Here is a 13,508-nt window from a genome sequence, read left to right on the forward strand (position 1 = left end):
GGATACACCGTGACTGGCTTGAACTTCTTGGGGAGACTGTGTAAAGGCAGGAGTCCTGTAGAAGAGCCCTACCAGGCTGGTGCAACTTGTGCAAGAACAAGGCTAGAGTCGAGACCTAGAAGCACTACCTTACAACCATGTCAGCTGCTTGGTGGCAAAGTGAAAACATGTAAAATAGCTGTTTGAGCTTCTCTAAAACAATACAATCACAGTAGAATGCCATTTTGCTGTTACATGAACTTCCTTAAATGAGGAACACATACAAGATGTGAAGCAAACTGTATTTGCTTTTTGTTGCATGAAGTATGCGGGATGTGCATTGCCTCCAGTAGAATTTGCCAAGCTTATTTCTTTATAACAGCACCAAGTCATATTTTCACCACTCATTAAATAGTGGTCCCACCTTTTCAAGGATATGTATACTTTCTCAGCTGGGAAAGACTGCATAAAGTCTAAGACATATGTGAAAAAAAACAGCTTTAAACCACCTAGCCCTGGTTTACTGATACTGTATGCTGACCCTGAATATTTCCACTGTGTTTTTTAGCCCCCAGTATATAACCACTGGACTACACAACATTATTTTGTTCTTTGGTAAAGTTTTATATTCATATTTCAGTTGCTTTTGGTTTGGGTGTGCGTTGGTTTTGCAGTCAGCTGTTCTTTAACAGACTGAGCTATTACAGGAAATATAAGGTCCTTGTCTGAGAGTGGGAAGAGAATTAAAACTTGCATTCAAATACCAGCAGGTCAAAATGTCTGTGGCACACAATGATTGAACTGAACTGGTTTTCCACTGCAAGCTATTTCTGTTGAAAATGCTTACTGATCCCATACTTCTATGGCACTGTAGTTTGTGCTTGCTGGAGAGCTAGGAGGGTAATCTTGACTTGGGTGTGTTTAGTGCTGTCTTAATTAAATCTGTAATTTTAAATGGCCTTTGCCCATGTTTACTGTACAACTTCAACTGATGGCAAAGACCACTGGCATTTGACTTCACACTTCTAATTTCAAAACAGAGGGAAAAAAGTTAGGCTTTCTCTTGACTTAAAGAATACAGAAGTGTTACTGGGCTCTGTTTTCACAAAGTTGCAAAATTTATTAGCACTAGTAATGTTCCAAAGGGACATGGATTATCATGGCAAACCAACTATGTGAAAAGTGGATTTTGTTGACAAAAGCTCAGCATGTTACATTTTTTTACTGCAAGTATTACTGGGAAATTCCTATAGTCAACTATACTAGGGGAGAGAAACAGAATTAATAAGGAAGCTACCATCTACATCCCCTCCCATTCCACCCGTATTCTTTGTGCTTTCTCGTGGGACTTCTCTATTTTTATGTGAAAACTGGAGGGGGGGCTACGTACCTCTGCAGCATGTTTGGCCATACAGGGATTCTGAACTCCCACTGAAAGCATTAGTTACACAGCAAGAATTCCTTACATCAAAGACAAATTCTGAGCTCCAATAAGCCTCCTGTTTTGTCACCTCACTCTCTTTCTCCAGGCTTAATATGTAAAAGAGAAAAAACCAATCAAATGTATTTCAGTTCAGTTTAGCATAGAACACGTTACCCAAAAATGAAATACTAAAATTTTTTATTGCCAAGGGATAAAGCAACTTATGTTCTAGAGTGTGCTGCAACTGTTGCACTTTGAGGATGTAAATAATTCCCTTTAAACTATTCCCTCAAATTTTTGTTTGTTTTTGTTTTGGGTTTTTTTTTTTTTTTTTTTCAATGGTGGCTCAGGTCACTCTCTCTCTGCATTGAGGCTGACTGTGCCCTACAGAGCAGCTGGGAAAGAACAGGCCATATGCTGACCTAGGCAGAGCCCTTAATGACACTTAGGCCCAGCCTGAGCAGGTGTCCAGGACTTTCCACAAATAAGCCTGGAGCCTGGTATGCCAAGCCCTTGCTCTTGATCTATTCTGCTTGTTGATACAGATGGCTGACAGACCATTTTCCCTACTTCTTACCCACTCAACAGCTAACATCAGTAGTGACATTACTTTTGCCTTCTTATTACAGTTTTTCTTGGTTCCTGAACAGTAGATCTACTTAGAGGGGATCCATGTCATTGATCCATCTGCAGTGTTCTGCCAAAGTCAGGTCCCTGTACAGGTAACGGCACCCATTAAGGCTCTCTAGTCTCTCATGTGACTGATTATATGAGGGCGTTAGCTCGTTGGGTGAATTTGCAATTTGCAGAAATGCTATGTAGTGACCTCCAAAAATTATCTGGAATTGTGTGACTTAATCAGGATTTTAATTCATGCCTCCAGAGGCAAAAGTAACAGAGCTTTATGCGAATTCCTTTTTCCCATGTAAGTGTGTATAGCTTATTTCCCTTTAAAAGGAAAAGGTTGATCTTTGAAAAAGTCATCCTAAAGCCCAAAGGCTATTTAGCCACTGGGCTGATAGTTCTTTCATTATAGTTACAGCAGCAGTTCCATCTCTTACTGCTGCTCAGTTATTTAAAAACCTTTTCATCTTTTAAAGGCTTTGGAAATTCACTCCAAAAGAATAAAGTGCTGATTTCAAGCATGAAAATATCCCCTAGGATGGTGGGTTTCCAAAACTAAAGATTTTATTTCATCTTAGAATTCTGGGCTATCCCTTCCTTTCTCTGTTTATTTTGTATTTACATTTGCATGACTGATTATCCAGAAAGAATCTTCTGCCTGTTTTACTGTATTGCTGTTTTGTAACTGCTTCTATTTATCTCAATGCAGACTGATAGCAAGTTCTACCACAGGTATGTCAGAACAGCACTGATTGCTGTATGCACAGGAATGCACAAGCACATACTGTTCATTGATTTACATAGTCAATTAAGTCCTTAAAAATAAAGATAATGAAAAACAGTACTGTAAGCTGTAGGTAATCACTACCTTAATAAGCGGAGGCATGACTGTCAATTCTTTTTTTGCACTTGATCAGTATATCCCAGTTTCCAATCTATGGTATTCCTAGAAATCCATTCTGCATTTTAGATGGTGGATCCAGCTCTCAGTTATGAAATCACACCCAAAATTCTCAAATAAAATATACAATATCTAGAGCTCATAGAACACAGCTAATAAACCTCCATGTGATAGGCACACTAGACACTCACAGATACTGCATAAGCACTAGAGGTTCACTGGAGAAATATTATGAAAGAACCTAAATGAGGTGCAACTGAATTGTCAACAGACAAGACTACTCCTCTTTTTCTTGTGAGTCTTATCAGCAAGGCAAGATCAGCACAATGCACAGGACTGATTTCTTCTAGATATGCTTTAAAAATCCACAGTGTGGATGTTCTGTGGTAAATATTGCTCTGATTGAGACCTAAACCCTTCATTTTCTACTTCTGGTATCTTTGTATCTTTAGGGAGCTGTGCCCAGTATTGGTTTTAGGCCTCCAATTTGGGTGCAGTTCAGAGGATTGGAGTTAGAAGGAGACAGATCTAGAGGAGGTCATGGGTGCAGCTAATCCATATGCTTATGATGGTATGACCATGCATCATACTGAGCCCTCAAGTCCTGTTCAGGCAGAAATCCCACTGAAATCAATGAATAAGGCCAATATTAGTGGACTAATTCTCTTTGCAGGCAGGAAAGACTTATTATTCACAGTAAGATTGGTGAGGGTTTAGTTGTATTGCCATTTGTCTTGAAACAAATTAAATGTAAAATACATGAGTTTTATAAATGGTCAGCTCTAGAGCTACCACTTGTGTTCTGACCTTGGGCATATTCCCCTGTCTTTTTCTTTCCCAGGGTCTAGATAAAGAACCAAATTTAACAATTCTGAAGATGATTGTTTCAGAAGGCAATGGTCTTCAGTTCTTGAAAAACTGGTAGTAGGGCCCAAGCAGTGCACCCACAGAGGCACTCAAAATCCTAAATCATATATAAGTGCCCTAGTAGCTTAGCTCATGATTTTATAGCTCTAGGATAAAAGATTAAAGATAAGAAAGGTCTCTGTGGTGATTACACAGCAGCAATTAGGAAATAGCTTAAGGAAGAACAAAAGAAGAAAGAATAGAGAAAGGGCAATAGAAAAACAAGGCTATTAAAGAGGTCCTTCCACGCAGGAGCACTGGGCAGAGGGTCTCCATTAACACCTCCCCGTAACCAACCCAAAGTAGCTTTTTTTTAATGGAGAGTTTCTTTCCATATAGAGGAAGAGGACTGAGAGGTCCAAAGTTGAGGTCTGAAGGGCTCATGAAAGCTTCATTTCACAAAATAAATGTCTATTTTGCATTGAACAAATATTCGGCAGCAGGTTTTTGTGGCAGGTGGCAACCAGCAAGTCACTGCTGTTACTCACCTTCAAGGCAGCGGTACAGACACCCATGACAGTTGCACATGCATTTGTTCATGAGAAAAAGAAAAAAGAGATTTAGGTCAGCATTTATGCAAATTAAGTGTGGACACTGCTTTTTCAGTGCATTAATGCTGTGGCCCTTCAGTGCTCTGAACTATGGGCCCTCTCCCCTTACCCACCATTGTTACAGCAGATGGAGATGAAATAACCTCTGCAGTCACAGAGATGGGTTGCTTATACTTGCGTGCTTATTCTTTGGAAATTTTTCACATCCATGTAAAACCCTGCCAAAAAGATGATTAAAAAACCTCAACCCCACAACAATAAAAGCCCAGCATTTTCTTGGAGGGGTAGGGGTGGATGGGAAATAAACACCATGGAAACATGTAGACAGATATATTCTTAGAATCAGATCATTCTCTTGTGTGGAAAGCCTTACTAATTCTAGCCTAAGTGCTGCAAGAATAAAGGGTTAGAAGGAAAAACACAGCTGGCGAAAATTGGGGGTTGCAGCTCTGCGTTTAATGTCTTCCATTTTGTGGCAATATCTCTGTATTCCTCACACCATCTTCCTCATTGGTTGCAACAGGCTGTGGGGGGATGAGAAAAGCTCACAAGATATGTCAGTGCTGTCAGCAAAGTAAATTTTATCTGTTGTCCAGTTTGTTTCGTTTTGATTTCATGATGGGAATTGTATAGGTGACTGTAAATTCCAGTTTCAAGCTCATTTAGTGACTCTTGGAAGTATGATCTCACAGATTCAGAGATGGAAGGATTTTCCAGAACAGCCTGCTCAACCCACTGCATCTATATATGCTACTCTACACTGTCCTTGGGGATGTGATGCTTCTGAATGTTTCCACTGATTCAATCTCACTACACTGTGGCTCAATTGCACTGTTTTAGACTACTAAAACATTTTCTTGCCTACCGGCTGGGCAAACCTAACAAGGATTGTTCAGTTAAATTTGAAGGAGTCAGCTTCTTGTGTGCCAGTTCAGGCACCTCTTCCAGAGACAGGTTAGTGCCCTGGGTCTCATCCAGACCTGGATTTAGTCCATCTATAATAATACCACACTCTTTAGTTTACCGTTAGAGCCTTGAGGTAAACTGTCCCTGGAGGCACTGCATGTTATTTTCAGAGACTCAACCAAGCATTCTGAAGCGTTGTCCAAATGACGTGGGACAAAGCCAATACTCCAAAAATGATAGCAGGCTCAAGGCTGCTCATTATTAATAATCATTAATCAGATCAAGTAGAATTATTTGATCCTATAATTCAAGCTGTAATGGGAAAGCTGTAAGCCAAACATCTCAGGACCAGGTTCTCCACTACCCAGCACTGTGAATAAACCAATACAACAACATATGGGTGTGTTTTGCACTTGTTCTGCATTCTGTTTTCATTTATATATACAATTGTTGAGATGCAGGAAAGTGGAGAAACCAGGCCTGTAAAACTGAGGCTGCAGTGGACAGTTTTGCATGCAGTGATCACAGCGCTCCAGCTGCAAAAAGCACATTTCACATAAAGATGAAAGCCCTTCTAGAGACAGGGCACTGTCTAATTTGTATTTAACTCAGAAGTGAAGCTTCCCCTGAAGGACAGTAACAAACTGATTAAAAATAATTAAACAGAAGCCCCATTAGGGAAGGTTGAGAGAACCGAATCTGCTCAGATTAGAAAAAGATTAAGGGAAGACAACAAATGCCTACAAATACTTAAACAGGATGTTACAAACTGCACAGGGATTAATTTTCATCCTTAGTCAAAAAGACAATAAGAAGTAACGGACTACAGCAGGGACTGATTACAAAATACCAAATGATTCAATTTGTAACATTTGGATCTGCATCTGCTGCTGGAAGTTTCCAAGACTGAGGGGTCTTCAGAAATGGGCCTTGGTGTTTGCACAAGGGAATGAGCTGCTAATGCTGGATGATCATAGATTAAGGAGAGTTTTGAGAATAATAAGCACAGTCTTTCTACAATGCATAGGAAAAATGATGATGTGACATATCATAAGGGGTGCTTGTCTATTCAAATGATTCTATGAACTGACTACATATGAGACAATGCCACTTGGCAGTTCTACTGGGACAAAGTAAACCTTGTAAGACTGAGGCAGTACAGGGGATGTGCTCCTGTAAACAATGCTCCCTTCAACAAAGATCAATTCTTCAGTGAAGAGTCAACAAGGTTGTTTTTCACGAATTTTCATCCTGTCCAATATAGTTATTTCACATTAAAAATCTGGCTCCTTGTAAGTTAATTATCTTACCTGCCACTATAGCAGTGTCAAACTGTTTTCCCTAATATTTTTCTTTTTACATTTCAAAAGAAGCCAATCTACTCACAAGTCTTATCTGCTGAGTGAGAGAGGAGATTGGAAAGTGTATTGATCTTATTGATGTCAACTCCTTTTAGGGAATAAAAATTTATTACTTCCCTGTCTCTGATTACCTTCTTGTGAGGATGTAGGTCACAGGCTGGGAATAGTACTCAGTGAGAGAGGTGACAGGCTTCACTACAGAGGTGAAAAGCTGGAGGAGGCATGAGGGGAAGCATGAAGAAGGAAGCAGGAAACCGAAGGTACTAAGAGATACTGAGTGAATTAAGAGTCCAGGGCTTGTAGAAGGTCATACAGCTTTCTAACTTTTAAAACATGCAGGTTTAACCTTGCAAAGTGTGGCACAAGATAGACATAAGTTTCATGAAATTACTAGTATATTTTTCAGGGCAACATGCTGAAATGTGCTAAGCTCTCTCCATTCCCACTGAGTGGAATGCAGAGATCTAGGTACCTTTCAAAAAGTTTTTTGAAACTATTTGAAAGCTATTTTTTTTTTTTTTTCCAGAAAATAGGAAGATTCAATTGAAAAGCACTTATAGAAAAGTTCAAACCAAGGGAATCACTCCACTGTCTAAACTCTTCCAGTAATTCAGCCCAGAGCTTTATCTGTTGTTCTGCTAAGTTTTAGGTCAGGCTCTTATTTTCAGATTTAAGGAGGGAGCAAAGAAAACTCCCTACATCCACATGTATGTCCTTGGAAGACTACCATAACAGACATCAAGGCCCTGATTAGGCATCTGGAAGTCCTCGTGTTGTACACATGACTGCATGTGGAAAATCTCAACAGCATGATCAAGATTTTACAGAATAGAAGGTGAGATCCTCACCTTTTGAAATTAATCAGAATTTTGCCATTATCCCCAGCAGGACCCCAGATTCAGACCTTGGTATCTACTCTGAATTGCAGAGCATCTAAGAACCTAACAGTCTGCTTGAACTTTGAATGATTAGAACTTTTAATATTAACCCATTAGCTTAGAACGTTAAGTTTAAGGAATGACCTCTGAAAATCATCAGCTAAAATTTTCAGCCACAAAATTGTCTGACTTGCAGACAACATTTTCTTATACCATTCTTTAATCTGTACTTTCAGTATAAAACTGACAACCAGTGGTCTATCTCAGGAGGTGGTTGGAGAGAGGGGATCTTTAAATCTGGATTTCTAATTTAATTGACTGTGCAGTTTTATTTCCTAATGAAGCAAATTTTAATTGCCATGACCTCACTGTGGATCCATGAGATCTTTCAAAGTGTTATCTACTTGAGAAGAAAACAGCTTCCTATCTCTGCACTCTTGTGGTGATGCATTCCCCAATGGGCTGTCTACAAGTCCACTCTTCCTTGGCTGAAAAGGCAAAGGCCAGGGAGTAGAGTTATATATGAGTCAGACTTCACTAAAGAAACAGTGGCTCACACCAAGGTTAAAATATGTATTTATATCCTACTCCACTTACTAAAATTTTTCATTTACTCTCAGAAATTGAAATGTTGCATCATTTCTATTCTTCACTATCCAGAAGCACTCTTCCTCTTCATCTGACTAGCTTAAGCTTGAATGCTATTCCCATGAACTATAAAACACAGTAGATATGGTTCAAAACACCCACATATGAAATTATAGTGTGAATGTTTAGAGACTGTTTCTACACATAAATATTAAAGCCACAATGCTTCTCATAAGTGTGCCCTGCAGTTATTGTCCAATCAACATCTGCCCCCAGAGTAGCACAGACCTCTCTGCAGAAGGAAATAAATACCCATCGCATCTCAGATACCTTCTTTACCATATGGCAAACACTGATCAAAGCTCACTTCTACTCACTTTGTCAATATAACACAAAGAGGCAAAAAGTCATATAGGACAACAGTACTATTAGGATTGTTTACGGAAGCTTAACTGAGTATGTCTGTCTGCTCAGGTGTTCAGGTGTTTACTCAAACTTTGTATGTCATGGCCTGTAAACATAGGTGATATGTTTTTTTCTCTACAAACTAAATTTCCTCCTCCACAATTACTGAAATTTTATCTGCAGTGCTAACTCTTATCTTTTGTAGTCTTATTGGAATAACTGGGAACTGATGATAACAAGTATTTCTTCTGTTTTAAAGTATTCTGTCAAAGCCATTATCTAAAAGGCTAACTATATGGACATCCCTAAAAATAACTACTATCGATCTGTATTAATTTCAGGCCTCAGTTCACCAAAGAGAGTTTTCTCAGTTCTCTAAAGAGAGAACAGCAGCTCGGGAAATCAGTGAAAAAAGCTGGCTGAATACCAAAAAAAGCCAACAGCTAAAATCCAGGTTGCTGCAGGGATGTCATAAAAAAATTACACCACCTGCAGCACCCATGGTAGAAAATCATTTACCGGTAAGTATATGCTTTTGTCTCTTGTTATTAGATACCTGATAAATGAGTTCTGAACAATTCACATCCAGTCATGCAAATGACACATGGACACAAAAGTGTCCGGATCAGCAGGGTCTTTCATAACATGTGCCTTGGAAGGCCAAGGAAATGATAACCTGTGGACAGGTTTCACAATACTAAATGGTATACACCGACAAATCTATTTTCATGATTATTTCTGGTATCTTTTAGTCTCTCCTATTTCCCCTGAACTACCTATAAATCTTCTCAATCACACAGAGTGGAGCAATGTGAGTTAAATGTGATAAAAAGACATATATGTAGGCATAGTTGAGCCATGAAATAGTTTTGTCCAGTTTCTTTTCTGACTTAACTTCTCTTCTTCTTAATTATTTTAATAATCTACACCCTCTTTGCAAGTAAAGGCGATTTTTGTGCTCTGAGTCCCAGAGTCCCCTTGTGGTTTGATCTCTGCCCTTTATCTCAGGCATTAGAAGGAAGCTAGAGTCACAATTATAATCCAAATTTATAAGGATAAAGAGACAACTGCTAGCTGTTCCACATAAAGACTATCTGTTGCAGATAAGCTAAATCTTCAAAGGGAAATCTTGTAAACTCTAACTCGCTGGTGGGTAGCAGGCAGCTTCAGGCTCATGTTTAAGAGAGAAGCTGATGTTGATTAACAGTGCAAGCTGCCTCAGTCCAGATTATCCTTTTGTGTGCTTTGGGTCTTCTTGAGTTAAATTCCATTTTGCACTGTAGCACATCCTACCATCTTTAAGAATCAGGTGTCATAATATGCCAGTCTTCAACGTCAGTCGGAGTCCAGGTTAGCCTTATACAGACAGGACTGAGCAGTGTGTGAATTAAATTCCTGGACCATAACATATTGCTGCAAAAGATGATGGCAAGAGCTGAATCCAGAAACGTGTTTATATCTGGTTTACAGGTTAAGGCTAAGTCTGATTTTAACTCCTATAGTATAATTGTATTGCCACTGAATTTCCTAAAGCATTAGGAATTAAAAGGTAGAAACTAAAGCTATTGAAACTTCGAGAATTAGCGTAAAGGACAAGATGAGGCTGCATTTAGATTAAAGATAATACCATGTTTCAGCTAAACATGTAGCCATGATTGATACCAACATTAGAGTTAGGAGAATTTATTCTAATACTGTTATGATAAAAATCATAATCAGGAGTAGTGTAGTAGTGCTGGCATGAAAAGGGATTTGTGAGAGCTTTCTTATAAAACATATGAGCTGATCAGCATAGTGCCTTTGTAATGTTAATGCCATGGGTAGAGTACACAGTTACCTGTCACAAATACTTCTACATCAGTAATCTGGAGGTGTACGAGACATTTCACTCCTGCAGAGAGGGTTTTACATGACATTCTGCTCAACAAGGCTACATTGCAAATCTTCAAACCAATAATCCACATGCCATCTTTCAACATTAAAATATTAAAATATTAATGAAAAGTCAAGATTTACACAAACCCTCCTATTTTATTCACTAATATTCTGATTAATTAAAGCTCCATACTAGCAACCATACCTTCATTATATAGAACACGCAAGAAGGCTAAAGCCCTGAGATTTCAACATAGCTGTAGCACACGAGCAGGCCTTCCAGCTTATCATTTTCGGATACGTACCCAGTACAGCACATCTGTCCAGCCCTCCATCGTGATGCACTGAAACACCGTCAGCATGGCAAAAGCAAAATTGTCAAAGTTCGTAATGCCGTGCTTAGGTCCCTCCCAGCCTGCCTTGCACTCGGTGCCGTTCTGACACTGCCGCCCATGCGCAGACTGGGGGGCACAGGGAGACGGGTCATCTTCTGCAGGTGTATCTTAAAGGAGAGGAGGGAGAAAATGACGTTGAAGAGACCTAAATGCTATTTGACATACTGATAAGTGAGCGAAGGAGATCTGATTTTAACAAATACACTTTGCAGTGAATTTGACAGATTTCTTTAGGAATACACAAGAAACTGTACTAGTTTTAATGGGCAGAGGGATGTTTTGTTGTGCTACACTTTCTTTTTGTAAAAATAATGGGTAAGCTGTCAGATTTTACAGTCAAAACCGAAATGCCTTTCAACATGAGAGGGAACATTAGATCAAGTCTATTACATTTCTCTACGCTGTATGTTATGACCAGTGTTTTCAAACCATGGCCACCTGGCATCTGGGTTAGTCTTGGAAGGGAGCTGCAGCACTGACTGGCACTCTGTTGAAGGAGGCTGAACCCCTGCAGCAGACAGGCTTTAATGCTCTGGAAAGAGGTTGATATGGTGCTGGGCCACAGCTAAATTACAGCAGAAAGTCTCTGGAGATCTGCTCTTTTGGAGTGTAGAAGCTGTGTGGCATTTTATCAATAGTCCAGTGGCACTCAGAAGCTGTGTAAGATTACTGCTTGATTATCCGTTCCTTTTTCTGTACAGGTGTTTCCAAAGATCTATGAACCCATACAACAAGCCTGCCTGCATGCTTTGGTATATGAAAAATGCCACAGAAAATACTTCTATAACCACAAAACCTCCTGCAATAGGATTTTTTTTTAAATATATGGATTTCAGAATTTAGTGCTACATTTATAACAGATACAGGTATGTTTGTGTGGGGAAGCAGGTAATTATGTTTGTTTCTCACCTTATATGGCAAAGAATGTGATTTTCCAAAAGTTACGATCACATTCTGATCATTAAAGCATGCCAGAAACAGCAATATTAGAATTAGATGCTGTAATGTAAATTATTCCAGACGGTATGGAGAAAGACATGCATATACACTTTAAATATGTAAACCAGACTGACAATTCATTATACTTCTAGCATCACATCCAGAATATGAAACCTGCCAACATTATAAAAGCAGAAAACATAGAGCTTCTGAAACCATTTCCTGCTGTACAGCATTTTCTTGGTTATGAGCTGAAGTGGGTCCTAGACACTGGCACCCACCACCACATGGGAAATCATTGCTGTTCAAGTTCAATAAATCAAATGTAAAAGAGCAGATGGTTAGATGAGTGAGTGACAGTACAACTGAATTATTTTGAAATTTGAATATTTCTTTCTGTAAATAATTTGAAGGTTCTTTCCTGATAGATTTAGTGCAAAAAGTTTCATCTCATTAATATAATTTTGCTTTCTTACTAGCTGTACTTCTAACAGTAGTCACAGCCTGTGATTAACAAAAAAAGGTAATGGCCCTCAATTAGATATTGCTCTACAATGATCCTGGTTTAAAATGAAGATGTATTTGTGTACAAGATTAATATTATAAGAGTTGTTCATTTCCATGATGCGATCTGATTTGTAGTTCAGTCTGTTAGTGGTGAAATCATCACTACTTTAGTGTTGCTTGAGCCTCTGGGATTTCTGTTGAAATTAGGCTGGCTTGTAGTTCTGAAAGTCTGCATTAGAAAGTCCACTACCGTGCTTCAGCAGGAATTGACAGTTTTGCACGTAGCCTTACAGACAGGCCAACAACCAAGTGACAAAGATGAGCAAGCTAAACTGTCTCACATTAAGAGACAGTCTCTACATCAAAGGTGATTCATATCCAAGAAGCACAAAAGAGGAACCACCACTGTGAAACCCCAAGCACAGGTATGCTGCAGGGAGAAACAGCCACCCACTCCCAGTGCCAGCAAAAATGCTCCATTACATAGGGGGAAAGCCTCCCTCAGAAAATCTTGGTGTTCCCCTTACCTATCAGTCCCCCTTGCACATGGTAGCAGGTCTTATGCATCTTCCCCATGAATAACTCCAGTCCAATGATGGCATAGATAATAATGACAAACAGCACCAGCAGGGCAATATGCAACAAAGGGACCATGGCCTTGATAATTGAATTTAAAACCACCTGGAGACCTGCAGAGAGAACAGAAGGAAGCACTTATCAGCAAGAGAACAAAATTTAGAGAGGCTATAAATTGCACAATAATATGTCATTTTTATTCCATTCCCCCTCACCTGAACTCATCATCTTGATGGTGCGAAGATGTACATTTACAGATCACCTCTCTCCAGAAGATCCCCAACATTTCACAAATTTACCATTGCAGCCTGGATCACAGACTAAAGTAAAACAGGTATTACCTTACCTGTCACCAAAATACTATCACCCTGGGGGAGGGAATACATTAGCTGTTTTGCCTGTTCTTGAAAAGCAGACCTAAGATGTTCCCCAGACAGTACTGAGGTGAGTTAAAGCATGGGAAACAAAGAACAGCCAGAACTGAAGCAGGACAAGGCTGGTGAGACCTGCAAGAAGGCAAATGCTGGGGTACCACAGAGTTGCACCCCAGAGCAAACTGAAGGCATGTCCCTACTCTGAGTCTGGGTTCTTCCAGAGGTCCAGCCAGTCTCAAGCAGAGCCTGAGAGGCTGAAAGACCACCAAACCCATACCGACTGAGAGATTCTGGCCCTCTTAGGATCTTCCTGCAGTCCA

At 39.6% G+C, this 13,508-nt stretch overlaps 1 protein-coding gene across 1 annotated transcript in view; it reads right to left on the bottom strand.

The window, feature by feature from the left end:
• The window catches only part of CACNA1C (calcium voltage-gated channel subunit alpha1 C), a 498,678-nt gene that overhangs the window by 216,133 nt on the left and 269,037 nt on the right, over nucleotides 1–13,508 (bottom strand). The window contains exons 6-7 of the mRNA XM_042795184.1: nucleotides 12,766–12,927; nucleotides 10,703–10,899 (exon numbers count right to left, since the gene is read on the bottom strand). Of these exons, the coding sequence (XP_042651118.1) occupies nucleotides 10,703–10,899; nucleotides 12,766–12,927 (359 nt within the window). The remainder of the gene's footprint in view (nucleotides 1–10,702; nucleotides 10,900–12,765; nucleotides 12,928–13,508) is intronic.

Source organism: Tyto alba, unplaced genomic scaffold (assembly GCF_018691265.1).
Source record: "Tyto alba isolate M040663 unplaced genomic scaffold, T.alba_DEE_v4.0 Super-Scaffold_21, whole genome shotgun sequence".
Taxonomy (NCBI): Eukaryota; Metazoa; Chordata; class Aves; order Strigiformes; family Tytonidae; genus Tyto; species Tyto alba.